Here is a 25,982-nt window from a genome sequence, read left to right as displayed (position 1 = left end):
CCTGGGGCTTCCAGGCTCCTTTCCTTTGTCTCCTGGGCTTGGTTTCTGAGGGGTTGATTCCAGGGACCGTGCTGCCTGGGCTGCAGCCTTCCCCACGCCCCGCAGTGTTCACTGGGGGACCGCACTGGGGTTTACTTTGACATCCCCAGGAGCGTGACAGATGGAGCACATTTCCCTGTCGATGAGATCAACTTTGGAGGGCAGCTCAGCTCACATACAGGGATGTGGTTGGAGACGAAGCAAGACCAGGTGGGATCCCCTCCCTTTGTCGGGTTTCTTTCTTTGAAAAGAGCTAGTCTGTAAGCAACTGTGTCTTGTCTGTAGGCCCAGAATGACCTGATCTGGAACATCAAGGACAAGCTAAAGAAAGTGTGTTCGATGAACGACCTGAAAGAGCTGCTCATCTTCAATCAGCAGCAAGTGCCCTCTGGGGAGTCGGCGGTGAGCTGCCTTTGTGTTAAATGAGATGCGCGTGTGAGGCGGCCAGGTCGTTGGAGTGACTGTCCTTACGGACTTGGGAGCGACGGTCCTCACGGACTGGGAGTGATGGTCCTCACGGACCGGGGAGTGACGGTCCTCACGGACCGGGGAGTGACGGTCCTCACGGACTGTGGAGTGACTGTCCTCACGGAATGTGGGAGGCCCTCCAATTGAACACCTGCTGGTATTAATTGGGAGGAGTGACAGTTCCATAGTTATGTTGCGTGGCCATCACCACCGTGGTCACCGTTTCCTAGAGGCAGGAAGGGGCTGGCTCTCCCAGGCTCTTGCAGACTTTTTCCAGCGGTTAGCCCTTGGTTGAGAATTTTGGTGAGGACTCAGGTGGGCCCTGTTTGCCTTGTATATTCATACCACATGGGCCCGAGTTGCTCTCACTGTGCTCCCTTCTGCCCAAACTCCCTCATGAGAGCAGCTTCCCCAGCAGGCCTTGCCCTGCCGTCTATCTCTGGAGCAGTGGTTGGCGCTGTGCTTGTGCAGAAACGGTGGGTGCTCTGGCTCTCCCTTTATTTCTAAATCACTGAGGGAAAGGGGAGCTGCAGGAACACATGTGGCATCAAAAGTACAGAAATCTAAGCTCTGACTAGAACTCAGCTGCTGGGGGTGTTAGAGAGCCTCAGGGCGAGCCCTCGCTTCTGTGTCAGTGAGCGAAGTCCGCAGTGGCTTCAGCCCACATTGGTAACGTCCTTCCCTGCAGCCGCGCCCTCTTCTGATGTGTTTCTTCACTGCCTTCAGATCTTGGACCGTGTAGCTGATGGCATAGTGTTTGGTGCCCTCCAGCCTTGTGAGGAATGCTCTGGCCAGCTGGTCTTCAAGAGTGATGCTTATTACTGTACTGGGGACATCACTGCCTGGACCAAGTGTATGGTCAAGACACAGACCCCCAACCGGAAGGAGTGGGTGACCCCAAAGGTAAGGGGGGAGGCTCCTCATCATCAGAATGTCGAATTGTATTATTGGCTGCATATGTTTGCAAACCAGGTACAGAACCAACGCATTTCTAACTGGAGGTACGGGTTTGTCCAATTGGTGTAAAATCTATTGCTGCAAAGACCATGAGTTATTTTTATTTCTGTTTATCTGCTTCCTCTGTGCCAGACACCGTTCTCAGCACAGGGACATACTAGTGCATAAATGGATAATTCCTGCCTTTACGATGGAGTTCTTCTTACGGATATTTCCTTGCCTTATTCACCCTGGGTCCAGAGTTTAAGTCTTTCCTATCGTTGGTCTCTTTTGTAATGGAACTGTGCTGGTGGGGGCTGGCAGTGCCTTTGGGCACTGGCTGGCTGGCTGCTAGAGGGACTCCACCAGTGCCCTCAGACTCCGCTTGAGCTGGTACCAGCTGCCTGGGGTGGAGTCGTGGCTGTCACCGACCAGGATTGGGGGTTTGATTTCCATCACGCTCTCTTTCCCTGTGCTTACTCCTGGGGGTGAGCATTTGGAACAGTGGCACGTGGGAATAAGTATTCAGTAATTATTACTTGAGTGTCCCATGGCCACTGCTAAACTCAGCATCCAGGTCTGAACTCCATTCCACTGCCGGCCCTCCTGCCCTGTTCATTCGATTGCTGCCTCCTCTGTTCACTACCATAATTACTGTCCTTCCAGTCTTTTCTCCATACGTTTTCTTGAGTGATTGCTGTAAAACGAATTTGGCCTTGTCACTTCATCCTTAAAATCTTACAGTGATTTTTTTCCCCATTTCCTATAGGAGTGCTTTCCCAGTTTTTCTGCATATGCAAATGTTAGACCTTTTTGTGGTATTTGTTTCCCTTCTATCTTTGATTAAGAAAATAATAAGATAGTAGGTAATATGAACTATTTTGTACTCTATATACAAAATAGTTTGCACAGCATCTGTCTGTAATTTTAAAGGAGCATTTTCAAGGGTATCTGCATTTGTAAGACATTTTTTTCAGTCAACAGCGTGCTCGCTGCCACTGCAAACTGATGGATTTGCAGACCTCATGCAGTGAGCGCTGCCCCCCTGTGGTTTGGCCCCCAGAGTCAAGGTCAGCTCCTTAGCTTGAAACCTTCCCCACCCCACCCAAAGCCCTCCGTGATCTGGCTGTGTTGGCCTTCTGTGGCCTCTCTGCCACCCATTTTCTCGTCACCAGTCCCACCACACACGTGCACGCGTGCACACATTCCTTACACTCCCAGCAACAGGGAACTAACTACCTGGGATTGATTCCCAGCAAACCGTGATATATAAGTCAAATGTCTTTGCCTAGACAGCCCCCTGCTTTTTCGGCTCCTACCCGACTTAGGTCACTGCCTCCAGGGAGCCCTCCCGGTGTTCCCAGTCTTGCATCACCTGAGCACGCCTCTGGTTTAGAACTTAGCTCCTGAACTAAAGTTTGCCTTTCTACGGCTGGCTTTCAGTCAAGGTTGAATTTCTTTTTCAAGGGCAGTAACGGTCATTTTTAACCTCACTGATGTGTGGCACAGGTTAGGTGCTCAGCATATGTTGGCACAGTCTGTTGCCCCTTTTACCCAATGGGCACTCACTGAATATGGATATAGTAGGGGAGGGCTGTTTCGTGATTGGATGAAGACTTGGGTGCATAGGAGCCATGGTAATCCCTGAATTTCGTGTACAGTAGTCCCCCCTAATTTGCAGGAGATACCCTAGCGGACGTCTGAAATCGTCTAGCACTGAACCCTGTACAAGTGAAGTCGGGTTACTTAAGCAAAGGCACTGCAATACCATGACATTCTACCTGAGAACTGAGTCGGCTATGCATTGACTGGTGGGCAGGTAGCATAGACAGCATGGAGACACTGGGCCAAGGGGTGGTTCGCGTCCTGACGGGGCAGTGAGGAATTTCATCACCCTACTCAGAATGGCGTGCAATTTGCCTACGAATTGTTTCATCTTGAATTGTCCTAATCTTTTTGGACCGAAATTGTCCTAATCTTTTTGGACCGAGGTTGACCATGAGTAAATGAAAGCTTAGAAAGCAAAACCACGAAGGGGGGTGGGGCAGTCTACTGTCTTTGGCGTTTATTGAGTGACCGCTTAGAGCATAAGCCATTGTAAATCCCCTGGGATGAAGGTGAACTATGACTGGGGCTGGGCCCTCTGCATCCATGTTCCCTTCTACAAAGGAATTGCCCTAATTTCCTTTTGCGTAATAATCTCTCTCCCAGTGTGCACAGCCTTGGGCGCGGCTTTTGGTCATGAAATGGGCATGGGACCCCAGAAAGGCCTATTGACTGTTGAGGGGAACGACTCGAGAATGAGGCCCAGAGGTGGTAGTCAGGGTCCAACAGTGGCTTCCTGACCGGATGGTCAACTGATATTTTTTGTAAAGAACATGTTTTTCTTAAAGCGTCCACAGTATGAGCTCTATTATAAATGTAGAAGTGCTAGAAGTACTATATCCGCAATAATACTATATTTCGCACTAGAAGCCTCCCATTTTGTTATGTTATTCTTTATTGTAAGAAGAAAAAAGATACTGTAATTTGGTTAAGAGAACTCCCCTTTGCTCTATCAGGTGGTTATATTTCAAGAGAGAAGTGGTTTCTTAACTGAAACTTAAATTCTTTAGGAATTCCGAGAAATCTCTTACCTCAAGAAATTGAAGGTCAAAAAGCAGGAGCGTATATTCCCCCCCGAGACCAGCGCCCCAGTGGCGGCAGCACCGCCGCCCTCCACAGCCTCTGTGCCCGCTGCTGTGAACTCCTCTGCCCCACCAGGTAGAGCTCCAGGGCCGGGGTGGGCGGGGGCCCTGTTCTTAGGGGAAACGGTATCCTTCTGAGTTCTCTGTTGCTGATCCTGTGGGGAAGCCCTGCCCCACTGCCCCCAGGAGGTTGGGAGGGGGGCTCCAAAGAAAGGCCAGTTGTAGGCAGCCTTCACCTGGACTGGCATTCAGTGTACCTGCTCACTGCACCGAGCATCTGTCAGGTCTCAGCTTCCTGCCTCTGGGCAGCTGTGCACCCATCAGCCACCCTGAGCCTGATGGGATGCTGGGGTCTCTTGCATATATTGCCAGCAGAGGAAGTTACTGATCAGTATTAGTGAGAAATACTCCACACCAGAAAAGACAATGAGATCAATTTGTGTTTGTCAGGAGAAGAGACCCCACTGCCTTTGTTTCCTCAGACACGGGGAGGGCTTACAGGACTCCTCCCTACGGCATCTGTTGTTCCAGGAATGTGTCATCAGCACTCCATTCCCATCAGCCACAAACAGAAGGTGTACCCCTGCTCCAGCACTTTCTGGCCTGGGGTCAGTGCTGGACACCTGCAATGCCAGGCTCTTCTCTTTACCTAGAGTCAGTTGTCTCAGCTCATTGTGATCAAAGCTTTGAGTAACTGTGGACAAGTCTAATCTGTTCAATGGGGTTAATGAACAAGTATTGCATAAGAACTTGCAGCTTGCTTTTAGATGTGAGATAGGAGGAGGAGAAGAAAAGTAGTTGGGAGCTCCCGTGACCAACCCCTTTGCTTCCCATCCCACCGCCATCCTTCCGGATCCCTCATCCCCAAATACAGCCTCTCCATACCTGGAGATGAGTACAGTTGCAGGTTCTTAGGTGGCAGTTTGCTGTCGTGTCCTCTGCATTCCCACTAGTCTTTTACTTCTGTATTCATGGATTTCCCCCAGGAGAAGCTGAGGAAAGAGGGCTGCTGAGGCTGGCCAGGGGCCCTGCAGCCTGCTCAGGCTTTGCCCTGGGAGCTTGCTGCCCGGCTCCCTGACCTCTCTCCCCCTGCCTGGCGAGCAGCCCTGCCTCACGGTTCTGCTCTCCCATCCCAGATAAGCCACTGTCCAACATGAAGATCCTGACTCTTGGGAAGCTCTCCCGGAACAAGGACGAAGTAAAGGCCACGATCGAGAAACTCGGGGGGAAGTTGACAGGGACGGTCACCAAGGCCTCCCTGTGCATCAGTACCAGAAGTGAGTCTAATCGGATCTGTGCTCCAGAGGGGACGCTTGGTCCCCTGCTGTTGTCAGGAGGGTTAGATGAGGTGAAGTGCTTACCACAGTGACACACAGATGGCACTCAGAATACGTGCCTCTTGTCAGCAGCATTGCTCTGTTCTGTATGAAGGGAAGCCAGATTGGTACCTTGTGTTGCCGCTCTGTTGTGGAGTACACATATGCACGTGTCTTCTGTTCCCCGCCAAAGACTAGGCTGCCACTCTCATCCCCCAGTGCTCTCCCATAAGATGTCAGCGGGTTTGCTGCCAAAACAAAAGTTCACAGCTTAAGTATGTTTGGAAAATGCAGTTAAACAAAGGGAAATTGGTTTCTTTGCAGGTTTATTGTGCTGGCGACCAATATACTAAGTTTCCAATACCAGAGAAATAGTATATTGCACTTCCCATATGTACTTGACTTCAGGGCCCTTTTCTGTGGAATGCCTTTTGGCGTCTCATTCTATAAAATGATCTGGAGAAGGTGGCCCTAACTCATCATACCTTTGAGAAAGGGGAAGTTGCTGATCAGACGATTGTTGAAATACTCTAAGAACACTAGATTTGGAAGGAAAGGAGAGCCGTGGGTGCTGAAGATTTGGGAAGTACTTAGTACATACGACTCTAGTAATTTGAGATTTGACTTTAGTTTTAAACTTATTTAGCTTTTCTTCTTCCTGATTTGAACAGAGGAGTTAGAAAAGATGAACAAAAAGATGGAAGAAGTAAAAGAAAGCAACATTCGAGTTGTGTCTGAGGATTTCATCCAGGATGTCACCGCCTCAACCAAAAGCCTTCAGGAATTGCTCTCGGCCCATATCTTGTCCCCTTGGGGTGCCGAGGTGAAGGCGGAGCCTGTGGAAGTTGTGGCCCCAAAAGGAAAGTCAGGGGCTGTGGTCTCCAAAAAGAGCAAGGGCCCAGTCAAGGAGGAAGGTGAGGCCCTGAGCTGTCCGTCCCTGGGGTTCAAGAGCCAGCGGCCCCGTTCTGCCATAGGCTGTGGCCTGTCCCAGGCAGCTGCGTTGGCCTATGCAGAGCCTCGCCCCTTGTGTCCCTGAAATGGTCTGTTGAATGCTGCCGAGACCAATTTTCTCATCTTGTTCTCCCTGGGCACAGAATGGCAGGTGCTTTGGGCTGGTGGTAGGCAGCACATAGGTGCCATGCTCGCATATGATGCAAATACATGTGACCCACTTGCCATGCCTTCTACCTGCCCCTTTCTAATTTAGTTTTAATTTAATGCTCACATTTTTCTGTTTCCTTCCAAGGAATCAACAAATCTGAAAAGAGAATGAAGTTAACTCTTAAAGGAGGAGCTGCGGTTGATCCCGACTGTGGTAAGCAAAGTGGAAGAATGTGAGCCGAGTGGGGCCGCGTTCACTCCAGCTAATTAGGAAATTGTGTGGGAGTGGGGCCCACCTTAGCCCTTATGTCTCCTCTCAAGCTCCCCGTCCCTACACACACGTCTTGTGGAGAACTTCCCAAAGGTGGTGTTAGGGTAGCCAAGCAGGTGTGGACAGTGGGCCAGCGGACTCCTACCCCTTGCCCCTCGTGACAGGTCTGGAACACTCTGCACACGTCCTGGAAAAAGGCGGGAAGGTCTTCAGCGCCACCCTAGGCCTGGTGGACATCGTTAAAGGCACCAACTCTTACTACAAGCTGCAGCTCCTGGAGGGTGACAAAGAAAGCAGGTGTGTTCAAAGGAAGGGTTTGTGTCCCGTGAAGGGTGCAGACGTGTTTGTGCCATGCTGTCAGCCTCATGAAACCCATGTCTTTCCAGTGTCTGGGGGATTCAGTCTCCTCGAAAGAACACAGGGTATAGCAAGGCGCTTCGTGAGAGAGGGAAGACACCATCACCCCCAGACAGCCTCCCTCCTACTGTGTCACATAATCTCCCAACTCTCGTGTAGCCACTTGAAGATTATAGGTTATCTGATAACCTTTGCATGTTTTTAAACTTGTGAAGCAAATAGTCTGGCAAGAACTGAATTGACTCTTTAATGTTACTTCAAACTCCCTAGTTACTCCAGATGTTTGGGTTTGCTTTTGGCTGGGAGTCGGCGGCGGAAAGGTGTGTGGAAGGAACTCTTACTGAATTCTAGTGGTGAAAACACTTTTGTTTTTTAATTACTTTCATATGCTAAACTCTACCTTTTCATTTTTAGTACTGTGAAGTCAATTACCCATTGGAACTCCAGGGGTTCCAAAGAGCTTTATTGGTTGAAAGGCAAACCCCTGTGATAATGGTAGCTCCAGGGAACTAAAGTCAACACCTGGTAAATCAAAGCTAGCCTCAGTTTGGAGCATGGTCATGAAATCACGCTCTTACATCTCTTCATCTTTTCACCAAACCGTTCATTTAAAAAGTGTGCATCTTTGGTGACCCTAAAAGACTACAAAGTATCTGGTTGGCTACTTAAAATTTCTGAAGAAATAAATTTTAGCTGTCATTTTGTTTATTAGCTACTTTTGTCAGAGATTTGAAAGTCAGAAGATGGTTTCTTGTAAAGTACACCTTTCCTAAGCTAGATGTATATTATATTGCAGGAGAAGGAATAGGGGTTTTGTAGAAGTATGCAGCGTCATAGTCTCTTAAATGACAGGCAATAAGGATAAAAATTTTCCACCACCATCAAAAAAGATATTTTACTGATGATTGTAGATATGTGCATTTTTCTGGTGGCCTAGATTTATTGGTTTTTAAAGTGAAAGGGTAGTGTGGGCTATTAGGATCAGAAAATATTTTTCAGGATAGGTCCATGTGGTGTCTTCCAAACATTTCCAGGTAGAAACCCCAGCAGAGAATGATTTTGTATGCTTCTGGGCAACAGACCAAGAAAATAGCAGGAAACCCCAAATTTTCTTTGAACTCTGGTTTTGCATACAAGTCTTGTAGTTGGGTTTCTGATATATGTATACTTACTGTGATATAAAATTTAACTTACCCATTACTTCCACTAAGAAAAATTAACTTACTCAAAGCCAGGCAGCACAGTAATTAGGGTACCCATCATGTGTACCCTAAATTGAGATGGAAACAAATGATAGTCTGGGTCTGAAGGTGGCTAAGGTGCATGTCACTATCCCACCCCCTCCTATTTCATCACATCTTACCTTCTAATCCGAACCAAAAACTCTTTATTATCTTTAGGTATGTCATTAATGGTTGCAACTCCTTAAACACATGACTTTCAAATGATACTTGCTTATTTTTTTCAGGAGCAGAATGAGGTGTTTTTATGTAAAGGTGTATAGGCCCCAGGATTTGCTCCTCAAGCTTGGTTCCCAGGTCCAAACTTCAAAAAGTTCTTTGGCACTTTTTGTAGTCCATTTGCCAATACGATTCGAAAGGCATTCTTTAATTACTTTAAAGTAATAATTGTAATTGTAGTATCAATTCCTTTTGTTCCTCTGTGTCAATCACCATCATTTTGGGGTGTTTGAAATTTTTTTCTCACCCAAATGGAATGGCAGGGAAGGGAAACTAATCCTGAAACGGGGCCAGCTGACCCACAAATTTATATCTGATGCTCCTTCCCCTGCCAATAGGTATTGGATATTCAGGTCCTGGGGTCGCGTGGGCACGGTGATTGGTGGTAACAAACTGGAGCAGATGCCGTCCAAGGAAGATGCCATTGAGCACTTTATGAAGTTATATGAAGAGAAAACTGGGAACGCCTGGCACTCCGAAAACTTCACAAAGTATCCCAAGAAGTTCTACCCCCTGGAGATTGACTACGGCCAGGTAATCACTTAATGCTCTCACACCATCTAGTTCTAGTAAAAGGAAGGGACACCATGTTCTTTAAAAAACATGCCATGGGTCAGATGGCATCCCTGGTGAATGTTGCCAAATGTTTAAAGATGATACAAGTCCTTCACAGACTCTTCCAAAAAAACTAGAAGAAGCAACACTTCCCGACTCATATGAGACCAGTATCACCCTGATACCAAAACCAGACAAAGACATCACAGGAAAACTAAAGACCAATATCCCTATGAATATAAATACAAAATGCTAACAGAGTCTATCCACACATACGGACTATACATCACAACTGAGCAGGATTTCTCCCAGGAATGCAAGGTTGGTTCAATATTTAAAAATCAATCAGTGTAATATATGAACAGAATAAAAGCCAAAAGCCACACGATCATCCTACTAGACACAGAAAAGTCATTTAATAAAATCCAGCACCCTTCACAAATAAGATCCACATCATGAAGTGGGAGAGGTACCCTTGATGTATTAGCATTTTTAAGACTTTGAAGTTGCTCCTTAAACCCAACAGGGAGTAATTCATAGAATCCAGATAAGGCTTCTTATCTGAACCTATGTTTCATCGTGGCTCAGTGTGACCTGGTGGGTCACAAGATGGAATCACAGTGACTTAACATGTTCTGCTAGGTCACAGTTTTGTTTGTTATTATTGAGGTCTAATTGATACATGCCATTTTATTTTTAGTATACAGTGTAATCATTCGATATTTGTACATACTTGGCAAAATCATCACTTTAAGTCAAGTAACATCCATCACCACACATAGTTACAGAAATTTGTTTTCTTATGATGAAAATTTTTAAGATCTCCTCTCAGCAACTTTCAGATATACAATATGGTACTATTAACTGTAGTCACCATGCTGTACATAATCCTCATGGCTTACTTATTTCATAACTGCATGTTTATACCTTTTGAGCTGCGTCACTCATTTTGCCCATCTCACCCCCTACTTCCCACCTTTGGCAACCACCAGTCTCTGCTGTCTCTGGGCTTGTTTTAGGGTGATAGGGGGTTTTTTCTTGGTATCTTTTGGTTTTGTGGGTTTTTTAGATTCCATGTATAAGTGAGATTATGCAGTAGTTGTCTTTCTCTGAGTTATTTCACTTAGCATAATGCCCTCAAGGTCCGTTTATGTTGTTGAAAATGGCAAGATTTCATTCTTTTTATGGCTGAATAATATTCCTGTGTGTGTATCACATGTTCTTTACCCATTCATCCATCAGTGGGCACTTAACGTTGTTTCCATGTCTTGGCTATTGAATATAATGCTGCAGTGAAATGGGGGTGTCTATATCTTTATGAATTAGTGTTTCCATTTTCTTCAGACAAATACCCAGAAGTGGAATTGCAGGGATATAAGGTAGTTCTTCTAATTTTGAGGAACCTCCCCATACTTTTTTCTGTAGTAGCTGCTGCACCAATTTACACTCCTATCAATGTTCACGGGTTCCCTTTTCTCCACGTCCTCACCAACACTTGTTATCACTTGTCATTTTTTTTTTTTTTTTTAAGATTTTATTGGGGAAGAGGAACAGGACTTTATTGGGGAACAGTGTGTACTTCCAGGACTTTTTTCCAAGTCAAGTTGTCCTTTCAGTCTTAGTTGTGGAGGGCGCAGCTCAGCTCCAGGTTCAGTTGCCGTTGCTAGTTGCAAGGGGCGCAGCCCACCATCCTCTGCAGGAGTCAAATTAGCAACCTTGTGGTTGAGAGGATGTGCTCCAACCAACTGAGCCATCCAGGAGCTCAGTGGCAGCTCAGCTCAAGGTGCCATGTTCAATCTTAGTTGCAGGGGGCACTGCCCACCATCCCGGGGACTCGAGGAATTGAACTGGCAACATTGTGGTTGAGAGCCCACTGGCCCATGTGGGAATCGAACCGGCAGCCTTCGGAGTTAGGAGCATGGAGCTCTAACCACCTGCGCCACTGGGCTGGCCCCACTTATCTTTTTGATAATAGCCATTCTAACAGGTGTAAGGTGATACTCATTGTGGTTTTGATTTGTATTTCCCTAATGATTCGTCATGTTGGATCATTTTTTTCATGTACCTACCCTGTTTCCCCAAAAATAAGACCTAGCCGGACAATCAGCTCTAATGCCTCTTTTGGAGCAAAAATTAATATAAGACTTGGTCTTATTTTACTATAAGTTATATGTAAGTCTTATTTTACTATAAGACCAGGTCTTATATTAATTTTTTCTCCAAAAGACGTATCAAATATGTATAATAAAGATTTTAGGAAATAATAATTTGGACTAAAATCTGTGCCCTGTCTGCACAGGAAAGGAAGCCATCAACAAAATGAAAAAGTAATGTCCCAAATGGAAAAAAAGTCTCCCTGTGTATATTACCAGACAGTCTTTAGTTGTCTTTTGGCTGATATTTTTATGGCCATTTGTTATGACAAAATGCTTGCCTTATTTTTATATGAAAACCCGTTACCTTTATAATCGGGGTAAAACATTCATTTTCCAAAAGGAAAGAGACTTGTAGTTCGGTACAGGTTTTAATTCCACATCTTTGAAGGCTAGCATGTCTTAAAGGGAGAATTCTCTAGTTATAGAGTGTCATAAGCTCTCACCATGAAAAACAGTTTTACTCTCTTGTAATGTTGAGGTTGAGACTTTGGACTTCTGGGTTAGACAGCTGATGTAGCAGTGCCCCCTCCTGAGTTCTCCCATTTCAAAAACGTTTGAGAACATTTTGAGAAAAACAAGGCTCAACAAATAAAAATTGGGGGCCGGCCTGGTGGCTCAGGTGGTTAGAGCTCCGTGCTCCTAACTCCTAAGGCCACCAGTTCGATTCCCACATGGGCCAGTGCGCTCTCAACCACAAGGTTGCTGGTTCAATTCCTTCAGTGGGCTGCACCCCCTGCAACTAGCAACTGGCAACTGCACCTGGAGCTGAGCTGCACCCTCCACAACTAAGACTGAAAGGACAACAACTTGAAGCTGAACGGCACCCTCCACAACTAAGATTGAAAGGACAACAACTTGACTTGGAAAAAAGTCCTGGAAGTACACATTGCTCCCCAATAAAGTCCTGTTCCCCTTCCCCAATAAAAAATCTTTAAAAAAATAAAAAAATAAAAAATAAAAATAAAATAAAATAAAAATTGCCCAGAATTAATCCAGTTAAAATCATGGTATATGCCTTTCCCAGTTTTCTTGCATTTTGCAGGTACTTTCCCCACTATAAAATTAGAATCTTTATTTCCATACTGTGTTGTGACCACCTGCCTGTGTTTTGCTTTAATCTACAAGGAGCATTTCTAGAGCCATGCTGTCCAAACAAAATATGCAACCACTATATGCAATTTAAAATATTTTAGTAGCTGCATTTTAAAAAGCAAAAGAAACAATGACATGAATGCTAGTAATTTATTTAACCCAGTATATCCAAAATATTAGCATTTCAACATGTGGTCCATATCAACAAAATTACTGAAATATTTTACTTTTTTTTTTTTAAACTAAATCTTTGAAATCTGGTGTATTTTTAACCCTTCCAGCACATCTCCATTTAGACTGACCACATTTCAAAACCAGTGGCTGCTATGTTAAACTGCATGAGGGCATCATTTCTTAAGGCTGTGGGGTGGCCATAATTTGTGATTTACCAAACAATACCCAACTCCCCGCCCCTCCCCCCAATTAGGGATTTAGATGACTTCCAGGTATTTGACATAACAGTGCTGGTATACATATAAATATATCTCTGATTATTACCATTAAAGGTGGAGTTACAGAGTCACAGCATGTGCGCATTTAAATATAAGGCTTTTGGACACATGAATAGTTTGCTCTCCGGTGAAATTATAACCAGCTAAGGATAAGAATGCATTTAAGATACAGTGTTTCAATGTTAAGAGTAGATCCACTGTGACGTTGGGAAGAGAAGCCATGAGCACTGACACAGCACACGTTCCTCTCTGCAGCTTGGCTAAGCCCGGCAGATCCCAGGGTCAAAGCACACTGCCGGTTACCGTCACCAGAAGCAAACACCAAACACTACTAGTTGCAAAGGACACTGTGATCGAGCACAGTACCTGCCCTCCTGGGGTTCAAAAGTGGCGAGAGTTAAGGCATTTCCAGTCCAGTGCAGTCTTGACTTAGCCTGGCTGTTGTCCACATAGCAGGGGTCGAGTCTTGTGCTAGTAGTTTATTAGGATTTACAATTCCAGGGAGTGCGGCTGAGGTGGGGGGTGTTAAGAAGCAGATGGACGGTTACTGCTGGGCTGCACTTTAATGCTGTCAGGTGCCTGATCCTTTGGGATTGTCGAGAAGGCTACATGAACTTAGTCGTTCACCAAATTGGCCCTGGGGTGAGGCAGTGCAAGAGAAGGGGACAGAATTTGTCCAGGGTACCCTCGGTCCAAGGTTTGCCCTCATAGCTGCCTAGCACTTCCCATGTGGGCACGAATAGTCACTGGGCAGATTCCCAGGAGGGTACCCACAACCCCAGGGTAGGGGGCGATGGGTAGGAAGGGAGGGCCTAAGGGATTGTGATGGCTAGAGGTCAGCCTTTGCGGAGCTGGGTGCTGCAGTGGCGGCTGGAATAAGAGTCTTGGGGGCACAGGAAGTGTGTGATCCCTCTGCAAACTCACATTCTTCTCTGGCAGCCGCCGCCCGTAGTTTGTTGATTGATCTCAGCCTTTGCGCTGGTGGCACTCCATCCTCTGTCCTTTACCTACAGCCCAAACCCCACGACCACTTTGGGTTGCTTAGTTGGGTCTCTGACTGACTGTCTTTTTCCCTGAAGGATGAAGAGGCGGTCAAGAAGCTGACAGTAAACCCTGGCACCAAGTCCAGGCTCCCCAAGCCGGTGCAGAACCTCATCAAGATGATCTTTGATGTGGAAAGTATGAAGAAAGCCATGGTGGAGTATGAGGTCATTGCACTTGATTGTTCTCTGTGTGGGCACTCGCTGGGTTGACAGGAGAGCTGAGCTGGGGTCTAGCTCGGCGGCTGCTCCTGCTGGGTGTCGGCATGTCCAGGTGTTCGGCAGCTTGAGCCAGATGCAGGCGAGCTCGGGCCTGGGGTGCTTGCTCTTCTGCCAAAGGTCAGAGGACTTGCTGTGAAATGTAGGGTGTGTGGAGGAGCGCGGGCCCCTGTGCCCCCAGTCCTCCTTGCACTTTTCCCTCTGTTGCCATGATAGGGTCTATACGTGTGCTGCTTTTGTGGCCCCGCCGAATGGGCCAGCCAGAGTTGTCCTGGGAAGTCTAGGACGTAAGCCACTTCCATTAAGGACAGCTGCAAACAGCATTGACAGAAGGGCAGAGAACGTCTGACACTTGCTTCATCATGTGAAATTCATGCCAGCTGTTTTTAAGAAGACGTTAGGCACAGGGCTGGGTGAGGTGGGGGTGACAGTGGTGGGGCCCGTGCCGCTCGTCCTGCCCAGGGCAGAATGGTGGGGGCTGCGGCTGCGGCCCAGCAGTCCCCATGTGTTCTGCAGCAGTCTCCCCTCTTCCCGTGGACGATGAGTGCAGAAGCGCCCTGTTCTTGCAGCCCCTGGCGTCAGGCTTTTAACTGCTGACCAAGGGCCTTCAGAGCAGACTTGGTCCAGGCTGCTGATGTCTGGCATACGCACCCTCCCTTCTTCCCCAGCCCCACTGCCCAGAAGCTTCAGGCTGCTCTGACCAGCAGGGACCGGGAGAGGGCAAGAGTCGTGGAGGGAGCTTGGCCATTCCGCCCTCCCTGCTGCTTCCCAGGTTCTTCCAGGAAGCTACCGGCCAGCCTTCGGGGGGGCACCAGGAACAAGCCTGGGTGGGATAAATCCCTGGCAGCCGCCTCCTCCTCCTCCCTGTGTTTCCATCTGGAGCTCAGCCTGGAGCCCAGCTGTTGGTACAGGGCCATGTTGAGTGACATCCCTTTTGAAAATGGCCTGGGCTTGTGCGTCTTCTTGTTCAAACAGATACGAATGTGACTTCTCTCGGGAGGATCTGACTAGTTTGAACAACTTACGGATGGGCTCACCAAGAATGTGGGCACAGGAGGAAGAGGGAGAGAAATGTGTTGGAGAGGGGGGTCCATTTTGTTCATGTTTTAAAAGAAGTGTCCCACGTGTCATTTCCAGTTTCTTATACTCTAATTTTTCTAATGGCTTTTAGTTCTCAGCTCTTACCAGACCCAAGTCTGTTTCTGTGAAATGACGTTTTGATGTCATATTTTTTACTCAGACAAGTAACTAGTTTCATGGGAGAAAAGGATTGGGGCTCTGCTGCTGAGACAGGCTGGAAGGCAGCGTGGGAAGTGGGATGCCTGCTTCCAGGCTAACGGGGTCCACGTGGGGATGGGGGGGACAGGTGGCTAGTAACTATGGTAACCCCAGGAGCTTTACGCCCAGCAGGGGAACCTGGGCACTCCCTGTGATGCGGTGACTCCTGAACCGAGAGCCAGCCTCGTGGTGCTGAGGGGTGGGGGGTTGCTGCATCCAGACCCTGGGCAATGGCCCTGGAAGCTTCCTTTTGCTGCAGTGTGGCTTCTGGACTCCCAGGTGTCTCTCCCACTTCTCACTTTCTCCCTAAACTAAGCTTCTGTGGATCTGCTGCCCTGTTCCCCAGTCAGGAGGCCTGTCTGTACCTGGAGTTTGTCTTCCGGGAGAGGGGGCGGCTCGTGTTGGTTCAGCGCTCTTGCTCTTGGGGCATGCGTGTGCATTTTGAGGGTGCAGGTTAGAGAGACCCGGTCTTTTTAAAGTAAATGCCAAATGACATAGCCCACAGCCTAGGGAACAGGAATAGTGCTCCCTGCAGAGTGCCAGCTCTCACTCTGGTCACGTTCGGTCAAAACAGCTTTTGGAGTGCCTGCTTTAGAATTGCTTTCAGAGCCAATGTATAATTCACACTCACAGTCTCTGTTCTGTTTTATCCTGCCTTGTTCTTGATTCGAAATAGATTACCCCTTCTTCCCCAGCGTTAGCTCCAACTGTGTAACCCCTCCCAGAAACCAGATCTCCTCTCAGGATGGATAGTACTGAGGAAACAGGTGTATGCGTGCCACGGCTTGTCGTTCTTACCAGATGTTCTTGCTGCTGAGCCCTGATTGGTGCCTGCTGAACTATGAGCGCTTTCCAGCTGATTTAATTTAATCACCAGGGTGGTCCCATTTCTCACATGCCTGTTCAGCTCCATCTTTGTTCCAGGCGCTGCAGGTGCTGGGGATACAAAGATGTGTAATGTGTAGTCTCGGACCTGGAGCTCAGAACGGTCCATTGGGAATAGCCCTGGAGACAGCAACTCCGGCTGCAGGGCTTGTGCTCCGCTGGTACACGGACGGGTGAGGGGGCCAAGCGAGCAGTGCAGGCAGGGTCACTCTCGAAGGGCCTCGTGCGTTTTGAGAAAGATGGCCTCGTTTTACAGATGGGAACCCACGGCTGAGAAGTGGATGCCCCAGTGTAAGTGATGAGCAGGCCTTCTTGCCACGAATCTCATGCTTTTTTCCACTCCAGCTTATCACCTCTCTTGATGGTAGTTGCCAAAGTGTTGTAAGCGGTAGCAGTAGTACTGGAACAAATGTTTACCCTTTTGGAGTGACTGATTTGATAGGGACGTTATTAACCTGGTATAAATATGTATGTTTGGGAGCGTGTTCTTCTAAAGAAAAATTTCGCCACTTCATGGTTCTTGTTTTCCATCTGGGAACTGCCTTGGCTGAGACCCCAGAAAAGGCCACCTGAGTTCAACCCCATCTTCACTTTGGAATTAGGTGGGGATTATGCTATGTCTTCTAGAAGTACAGCACTATTTCACACAGAACGCCGGGCTGGGAGGTCCCTGGTTGGCTTATCCCTGCGGTGTATGAAGTGATCGAGAATCTTCTCTCACAGACTCGGCCCCTGCAGTGGGGACGAGGCTGCAAAGTCTGTGGAGTTGGGTGACTGCATCTCCCCAGGAAGACCAGGCAGCTTTCTGACTGTTCCCGTCAGGGGCCCAGCATGCCGAGGGGGTCCTCAGTCCAGTGCTTCCGTCGTCACACTGCGCAGTGTCTGGCTTTCAAAGGGGAAACCCCTGTCTCCTCAGATTGACCTCCAGAAGATGCCTTTGGGGAAGCTGAGCAAAAGGCAGATCCAGGCCGCGTACTCCATCCTCAGTGAGGTCCAGCAGGTAAGCGAGGAGCTGACCCTGCTCTGTCCCAGCTGCCGCCTGGTGGGACCCGAGCCGACCTCATCGCGGGGGTGTGGCAGTGCGTTTACTGAAGGTTAACTCAATAGACATACTGAGCCACAATTCATGATTTAGAGTGTTTTCAGTTCAACAAGTATGACAAGTGAAGGTGACAAGCCTCTTGCGAAAAGATGGTCACAAAACTAATGAATTAGCATTGTTTTCAATGATCAGGTATGTAATAAACTCCCTACAAACTTGGTGAGGAATTTGGTTCTCCTACCTCATAAAAATGCTCTGATTTTATTTTGTGTTCCCTAAGAGTGAGGTGGAAATTATTTTTGCAGTTACTAGGAGGTCATCAAATAGAAAGCTTAAGTAATGTCTGACTTCCTTTCATGTTCGTTCAACACGTTCGCTCAGCTTACTGCCAAGGTCCCCCCATCCCCGGAGCCTTCAAGCTTTGCCCTGGAGGGTTCTTCTTGTACTTGGTGACGGGGTGCAGGCGTGGCTTGTGAAAGAAGAAAAGCACAAAGGAAACTGAAGTGGGGCCGCGAAAGTGGACATTCTAACTGATGCTGGAGAAGAAATGTAGCAGTTACTCCACTGAGAGCTGGTCCCAGCAGTGACCTCTTTTCACATTACCTGCTGGCTGAGGCGTGAAGGGCTTTCCTCAGCCCAAGCTCTTTGCTGTTCCAGAATCCCCACGTGGAAGGGCTGGGACAGTGGCCTCACCCATTGCACAGAGCAGACTGCGCAAGTTTTATGACTTGGAGAAGCCAGTGTCCCAGTGGGCAGCAGACTTGGGGCTTCGGGCCACGGTGTGCCAACTTACTGCCCCTCAACCATCCTTGGTGACCTGGGATACCTGCCAAATGTGCAGTATCCTGTGGCCCAGCTCCTCCATCTCTGCATTTGTTGAGCACCTTTTGCAAATGGAGCACTGACTGGCATTGTGGCAGGAAGGGGAGTGTCTGGCCACCTGGACCTCCATGTGCAATAAGAGAGTTCCCTGCCTTAAAGATGGAGTTCAGTGGATGAACGGGGCCAAGCTGAATGTCATAGCAATTGGTTTGTTTCCCTTTTAACATTTTATTATGAAAAATTTTCAAACATACAAAAAGTTGGAAGAATTTTACAATTCCCATGAGCCTACCATCTAGATGCTACAAATAACATTATGCATAGTTGCGGGGGGTTCATATCTCTGTAACTACACACCTTGGTACAAATGAAATTGTTTATGGGAAGCTGATTGTGTGCTGAGCCCTTCAGTTTGAGGGTTGGGATCCCGCCACTGCAGGGTGACATGACACCAACAGGAAAGTGGTCTTCTTGGAAATTCACCTGCATTTCACGGCTCGTGCACGCGGCTCCCTTGGGACTCTGCTGCAGCACCCACCTTCTAGAGGAGAAAGCCCGGCCAAGTGCTGGGGGCTCCGAGTCGCTGCTTCAGCCTGTGTTCCCTGTCCCCTCCCCTAAAGGCGGTGTCCCAGGGCAGCAGTGAGTCCCAGATCCTGGATCTCTCAAATCGCTTCTACACCCTGATCCCCCACGACTTTGGGATGAAGAAGCCTCCGCTCCTGAACAACACGGACAGTGTGCAGGTAGCACGCGGACCCAGGAGGGAGCCTGGGTGTGCAGGGCTCGGGTGCCAGTCGGGCTGTTGCCCCCTGTGACTGCCCCCCTCCACGTCGTGGTCCCTGAGGGCCAGGACCAGTGCTGGGAGGGCCCCCTCCGTGCCCTCGTTTTGAAGGGTTTCCACCCGTGTTGGTGGCGACAGACCTCCGGCAGAACAGATGGATTTTCCTTCCTTGCTCCTACCTCATTGGTCTGGGGAAAAGAGTCTCTCCTTGCAGTGTTTTCCTCCCTGGTTTCCCTCCCTGCCTCACAGGGGAGCCAGCGATAGGTCCCCACCTATCACTAGTGTGTGCGATAGGAAAGGTGGGTCTTAACCACAGCCCCACGGCATCCACCTTTCCCCTGCCCCAGGGAGCGAGCCCTCCTAGCATCCAAGAAATCCTCAGGAGTGCTGGCTCTGAACAGTGGATGATGGGCTGTCCCCGGTCAGCTGGGAGGTCCCCCCCTTCACTGGCCGTTTGGGCCGTCATCTACATGGAGGTTTTCTGTGCCAAGATAGTGAGTCTTTTCTCCTCACCTTGGTACCTAACTCAAGGTTTGTCTTTGTCCCTCAGGCCAAGGTGGAGATGCTGGACAACCTACTGGACATCGAGGTGGCCTACAGTCTGCTCAGGGGTGGGTCTGATGACAGCACCAAGGACCCCATTGATGTCAACTATGAGAAGCTCAAAACTGACATCAAGGTAACGGCCGCCCTTTCCGAGCAGCCTAACCACGTACCCCACGAGCTGGGGCCCCAGACTCGAGTGTGTGCCAGGGCCTCCTGGAGAGCTTCCAGAGACAGACTGCTGGGGCCCAAAATGGCCTTTCTGTCAAGTCCCAGACCTTGCTGCTGGTGGTCCTTTGAGAACCACAGAGCCTTTCACCGGTAAAGGAGCATCTGGTTTGTGAGGGGACTTCCAAGACAGTGCCTCGGTTTGGTGTAGACAACTGCTTTTTGAGGGGCATTACAGAAAGGTCTTTTTCCTTAATGTCTGTTTTCAAAGACTGTTGCGATATGAACCCTAGAAGGTCGTTCCTGGTATCCCATTTCAGAAGTGGAAATGCCTGATGGCAGCTTTAATAAAAATACAATGTATTCTCCTGTTGAAGTGGCCGTGTTGGCTCACAATCCTTCAATTCGAGTATGTTGGAGACTCAGACAGAAATCACCCGGCTTAAGCCAAACGGAGGAAGAATTTTTACCCTGGCTCCTAGCTTGCCTTGACCTTGAGCTTGGTCTCATCGCGCATGTGCCTCACCATTGGCCACTGTGTCCGTCCCTGTCGGGTTACAGGGCTCAGGTCCACGAGGGCCTGGCCAGCCTGGGGTGGTGGTGACATCACTAAAAAAAAGCCCTTGCTCCTTACTCGTGAGGAAGCATAGATCTGAGGGTCCCAGCAGAGGAAGACATTTTGTCACTTGTTTTGCCCCTGGGGCAGCTGAGATGGGAATATTGTGGGACTGGTTCTTTGTGAAGAGGTTGTTATTCTCTCCATGTGTAGTTCTGAAGCCTTTTAATTAAGAGGCTGTGAGGGAGAGCAGAATTCCTGGATTTTCTGAACTTGGAGTAAGAGGATGAAAATACCAGGGCACACACAGCCTTTCCCGTGACACACTCATGCTTGTTTAACAGCAGTTACATTAACAGTGGACAGAGGGCAGATGCTCTAAGCCACGTGAGATGGAGCCTTCATCCCCACCCTCAAAACGCCTACAGTTGATCCGACCTTCGTCACTTTTGATTGCAAATCTTGGCTGTGGGGCGTCTCCTGGCCTGCCTGCTCTAACTCCATTGAACTGTTCCCTGGAGGCCAGCTCCTTGTTCTGGAGGCTCCCCATTCACAGTGAGCCCCAGATTTCTAGCTTGCCTGATATCCCAAGGAAGTGGGACTGCTGGCCCGAGCTCTCCCCAGCTCTGGGGTGTGGGGCCCAGGCTCTTGGTCCCAGCGAAGCTTCTACGAAGGCCGTGGTATGATCTGTGCGTCAGCTGAGCCTTTGCCTGTTCTTTCCACCTCTGTGTGGCTCTCCTGGGTCTTCCTTGCTCTAATGCCCAGATACCCTTCTCCTAGGTGGTGGACAGAGACTCCGAGGAAGCTGAGATCATCAGGAAATATGTTAAGAATACTCATGCGTCCACACACAATGCATATGACTTGAAAGTCATCGAGGTAAGAGTCTCATCTCCCTCTGTCCCCTTAAGTCCTGCCGGCTCTTCCTGCCATTCCTCCAACCTGGGTAGAAAAGACCAATTTACTTTGCTTGAAATAGGCAGTGGAAGTGAGTCGTTTCTTTGAGCAGAAAAATGAGTAGTTTCATGATTTGGGGTGTAGCTTTTTATTCTGTTTTTTAAAAAATTTCCTACCCTAAAACCTGGTTTTACAATCAGAAAATATTATCAGAGATCCCAAACAGTGCCTCAGGGGTGTACTGGCTGCACGGAGTATTCCTTTTAGACGCTAGTCTTTGCTAGATGGGCCCTTGAGTAGTCAAGTTGCTCCATCCCTAATTGAAACACCTCACATGCTCGTACATCTGTTAAGTTTCCTAGCTCTGGGGACAAGTGGTCACTTCTCCTGTGTCTTAACTAGAATAACAAGTGGCTTCTTTCGTCTCTCCTTGACCCAATACTCTGACCAGATCTTTAAGATAGAGCGTGAAGGGGAGAGCCAGCGCTACAAGCCGTTCAAGCAGCTGCATAACCGAAGGTTGCTGTGGCATGGCTCCCGGACCACCAACTTTGCTGGAATCCTGTCCCAGGGTCTCCGGATTGCCCCACCTGAAGCACCTGTGGTAGGTGCCTGGCCTGGGGAGGGCAGGGTGGGCAGTACCTGTCTCTGCACTTGGCTCCATTACAAGCTTTAGACACGTAGGTGAGAAGGGCATGTGCCGCAGTGAATGAGGGGACTTGTTTAAAGACATAGGTGTGGGCTCAGCTATGGCTGACAGGTGGCTGTCGCCGCACGTTCCTCCCCAGGCCCTCAGCACAGCCCCCAGCTGGTGTTCTCACCCTCATTCTCCTGACCCAAACTGTCAGTGGTATGGCTGCTCATGTATCGAGCTTAGTTTCTGGAACAAAAGAAGTGAAATGAGTATATGGTTCCGTGAATGCTAATTGGGGTGTTGACAGGCAAAGAATAGACTTGGGCCACAGGCCAAGCTGAGTTCCCACCTGCCTCTACCACTTCCCAGCCGGGTGAGCTCGTGTCTCCCTCAGGAAAATACGGTCATAAGTGAGGAAAGCCCTGTCCAGACACGACGGGTTGTTACGTCACCTGCTGGACTCCAGAAGTGACCAGGGGACAGGAACTTAGAGGTGGTCTTCCAAGCTTTTCATGTTACGATTGTAAAAAGTGGAAGGGAAGAGGTTTCATGACCGGTTAGTGCTGTGCAGGAGTAGCACACGACTCAGCAAGTGATCTAACCTCTCTGAAGCTCGTGTTTCATTTACAAAAGGTAATAAAAATATAGCCCACTTTTATTGGGTGTTTACGTGTGCCAGGAACTAGTTTGAGTAGCGTTTGTGAATTCATTTAATTTTCACAGCACCCTATAAGGTTCTTTTCCCCAGTTCAGCGAAGGAGAAAGGGGAGTCCAGAGAGATTAAGTACTTCTTGTGGCCCCTGGATACCCAGCAGACCTGAAATCTGAATAGCCTGGCTAGGAGCTCAGGCCTCGGTGGCCCTGCCAGGGGTGTTGTGAGAATTGGAAGTGGCTGTTGCAGCACTTATCTTGGTGCCTGGCTCACCGTCGGCCCTTGGTAAGCAGGTAGTGCTACTAACTTCCTGTTAGAAGGTTTCCAAATGTTCCTTTTCCAACTCTCCAGACAGGCTACATGTTTGGTAAAGGGATCTATTTCGCTGACATGGTTTCCAAGAGTGCCAACTACTGCCACACATCTCAGGGAGACCCAATAGGCTTAATCCTGTTGGGAGAAGTTGCCCTCGGGAACATGTGAGTGCGCCTGGCTTCAGGGCTGGTGGCATTTGGTGGGGATGGAAGGGGTAAGTAAGCTGTAGGGAGGAGGACTCTCATTGGCTGGGAAGGGACCCCGGAAATTGCCCTCCACAATTACAGGACCCATCGGTTAGGTGGTGGGTAGCAGAAACCAATTCAGGTTAAGTGAACGAGGAAGACACAGGACCACCTCACCAAACCCAAGGATGGGGACATGCAGCCCATTGTTTCTGGGGACTGGGAAGCAGAGAGGTTGACTTGCATAAAGGATAGCCCCCCCTCCCCTGCTGATGTTTAGATTGTCTGTTTGAGGCCAACTCATATCGAATCGGAGTCTCAATCCCAGTTCCAAGTACCCCACAGAGAAAATCTGATTGGTCAGCTTTGATTGAGTCCTGTCAACTGCAACCCAAGATGCAGGGTTGGTAATAGACCTGAAGACAGAAACTTCCAGAGCAGCTAGCCGCAGCCCTTAGACAGGACCTTTCCTTGAAAGCGGCCCCCAGCAGCGATCGTTGACACACGCTGTGCAGAAAGAACCGCACCTTCAGTGTCTGCAGCCAGAATGGGAGGGAAATCCCAGCAGTGACAATGGGCTCGTCCTCTCACTTGACCTTGTTACGAGAATCGGGCTGTTGGCTTGGGAGCCTCGTGTCCCTGGAGGCCCTTCTGAGACTGTCCTCTCTTGAATAGGTATGAACTGAAGCACGCCTCACACATCAGCAAGTTACCCAAGGGCAAGCACAGTGTCAAAGGTAACGTGTGCCAGAGCTGCTCCCACAGCCCGAGACCCCCTGGATAGCACAGGGTAGGGGGTCCACTCTGTCCCCAAAGGCTGTATTCCTGCAGCCAGCTGTTCAACTGCGCGGGAGGTCTATTTAAAAACCACGTTACCTCTGGCTACAGCTAGTGTCACAAATGCTGTGGGAGAGTATCGGTTTGGGCACCAGTAACCAGGTGCATTGGCATTGGGTTTTCACCTGACTCAGCTCTAGCACTGAGGGACCTCTCGGGACCCAGTGGCACCCAGAGCAGCTTGCATTGCTGGAGCTCATAGCACCTGATGAGTTAGGAGCCCGCTTTGAAAGTCTGCTCAGCAGAAATGCGATCCTGGGGTGGGGGGGTCTACTGGTCTTATTAAAATCAGTTAAGGCTGGTGCCCTGGGAATTTGATTTACAGCCTAGTTTTATATCTGGAAGAAGGGTAGTGTGTGGAACTCATACGTCCTTCAAATGAATACACAGACCTAACATAAGTGGATCTCATCACCCCGGAACATTTTCAGCGTCTGTTCTCACAGCTTATCTCACTCGTGCCTTCTGTTTTGTAGGTTTGGGCAAAACCACCCCTGACCCTTCAGCTAGTGTTACTCTGGATGGTGTAGAGGTTCCTCTCGGGACTGGTATTTCTTCTGGTATAAACGACACTTGTCTGCTGTATAACGAGTATCCTTTCACGAATGGGCTGTGTGAGTGGGGGGGGGGGCGTTCTGGGGCTGTAGAGTCACTTCTGTGCAGCCAGTGACCTGGGGCGGACTGGCCTGTCCTGTACTGGGACTCACAAAGAGTGTTTCTTTCCCTTTACTGGGTGAGAGAGCGGGCGCCCCACCTGTAGAAGCCCGCTTGGGGGTGGCCCACACACTCCGTCACGAAACCATTGGCTCCTTAACACACTTTCCTTCCAGGTACATTGTCTACGATATTGCTCAGGTAAATCTGAAGTATCTGCTGAAGCTGAAATTCAACTTCAAGACGTCCCTGTGGTGAACTGAGGCATGGCTGAGGCGTGGTCCAGTGACTGGTATGAATCTGCCTGGTGTGCTTTTCACTGACTGACCAGGCAGAGACCTCAGCTGGGTTGCCGAGGGATAGTACCTTCACTGACTCTCTAGAAAGATTTGAACATTTAGTCACACGTTAAACAAGTTTTCCCAACTTTTCAAATCCTGTTTTTATTGATTTGGGGGTGGGGGTTATTCAGGGATTCTTTTTCCTGCCAGCCCTAACCCTGGTAGGTATTATACAACTGACAATAGAAGAAATGTTGGGAAGAGATTGGTTTGTTTTTGTTTTATTTTGTTTAGACTAGTCCTATGAAAAGAACCAAGCCATGTTAGAACTTCTGCCTTACTGGTTTCCCCAGGGAAGGAAAAAATAATCTCCTACCCTTATTTCTAAGTGTTCATCTTTAGTTTTGGTTTTGGAAAAATGTTAAGCATTTATTTTAAGGTGAAAATAAAGACTAATTTCATACTATTTAGATTTTCTTTTTCATTTTGCCTTTGTCACCCTTATAGCCCTTTTGTCACCCTTTGTCACCCTTTTTTTTCTTTCGTTTTTTTGGTGAGGGGTATGGGGAAACCAGAAAGAGGAGGCACATGAAAAATTCCTCATACTTAACAAAAGGCGCTTACCTTTTCTAGAGAGATTTGAATGTGGAAACTCAGAATATGTAGTATAGTAAATTAAAAGTTGCATTTGAAATTCTCGACTTTCCTATGAGCAGTTTTGTCTTCCAAATTAAAACTATATCGCTAATATACCTACGAGCTAATAGTAATTCTCAGTTAATACGGCTTCTGTATTTGTGTGCTGTGTGCTTGGTCTCATTCTGATCACAGATCTGGTTCATGTTCATGGTGCAGGGTCCACAGAGACTACAGGGGGTTGGTTGTGCATGTATCTATGAAACCCCAGAACGTGCCAGGCCGCAGACAGGGCATTGCCCCATCTGAGGGGCAGGAAGCCAAACACCAAACATAGGAAGGCACTCCACTTCAGTTTTTCACATACACTGTGGTGTGAAACTCATGGCAGCACATTGTTCTGTTCAACACTAGTAGTTCACATACAGCACGTTGGTTCGTAGCACTGCCGTGTTTTTGAGAAGGATGCTTACATGCTTCCATTTAAATTCCCTGACAGCCAGGTGGTGTCTTAGGGCATCTCGGGCCTTTTATAGAAGGAGATTAGAAAGTGTGGACCAGAAGGTAGGGTCACAGGCAAGAGAAGGCAGCAAAGTGAGCTGTGGTCTGAAACCCAAAAGTTCCCGAGTTGTTTGGTGAGGAGACAAGGGACAGGCATCATTCAAGA

General features: G+C 48.5%; 1 protein-coding gene across 1 annotated transcript in view; it reads left to right on the top strand.

The window, feature by feature from the left end:
* Positions 1-25,457, top strand: part of PARP1 (poly(ADP-ribose) polymerase 1) — a 42,759-nt gene extending 17,302 nt beyond the window's left edge. Inside the window, exons 6-23 of the mRNA XM_081039195.1 lie at positions 325-441; positions 1,234-1,410; positions 4,059-4,206; positions 5,267-5,407; positions 6,118-6,360; positions 6,693-6,761; positions 6,983-7,115; positions 8,974-9,169; positions 13,970-14,098; positions 17,229-17,312; positions 18,797-18,919; positions 19,508-19,636; positions 21,005-21,103; positions 21,573-21,725; positions 22,759-22,886; positions 23,583-23,644; positions 24,221-24,335; positions 24,575-25,457. Coding sequence (XP_080895321.1) covers positions 325-441; positions 1,234-1,410; positions 4,059-4,206; positions 5,267-5,407; positions 6,118-6,360; positions 6,693-6,761; positions 6,983-7,115; positions 8,974-9,169; positions 13,970-14,098; positions 17,229-17,312; positions 18,797-18,919; positions 19,508-19,636; positions 21,005-21,103; positions 21,573-21,725; positions 22,759-22,886; positions 23,583-23,644; positions 24,221-24,335; positions 24,575-24,656 — 2,328 coding nt within the window. The 3' untranslated portion in view covers positions 24,657-25,457. The remainder of the gene's footprint in view (positions 1-324; positions 442-1,233; positions 1,411-4,058; positions 4,207-5,266; positions 5,408-6,117; positions 6,361-6,692; positions 6,762-6,982; positions 7,116-8,973; positions 9,170-13,969; positions 14,099-17,228; positions 17,313-18,796; positions 18,920-19,507; positions 19,637-21,004; positions 21,104-21,572; positions 21,726-22,758; positions 22,887-23,582; positions 23,645-24,220; positions 24,336-24,574) is intronic.
* The last annotated feature ends 525 nt before the right edge of the window (positions 25,458-25,982 follow it).

This window comes from Rhinolophus hipposideros (assembly GCF_964194185.1).
Source record: "Rhinolophus hipposideros genome assembly, chromosome: 26".
NCBI classification, from domain to species: Eukaryota; Metazoa; Chordata; class Mammalia; order Chiroptera; family Rhinolophidae; genus Rhinolophus; species Rhinolophus hipposideros.
Note: the sequence above shows the minus strand (reverse complement) of the source record. Positions and strands in the feature narration are given on the sequence as shown.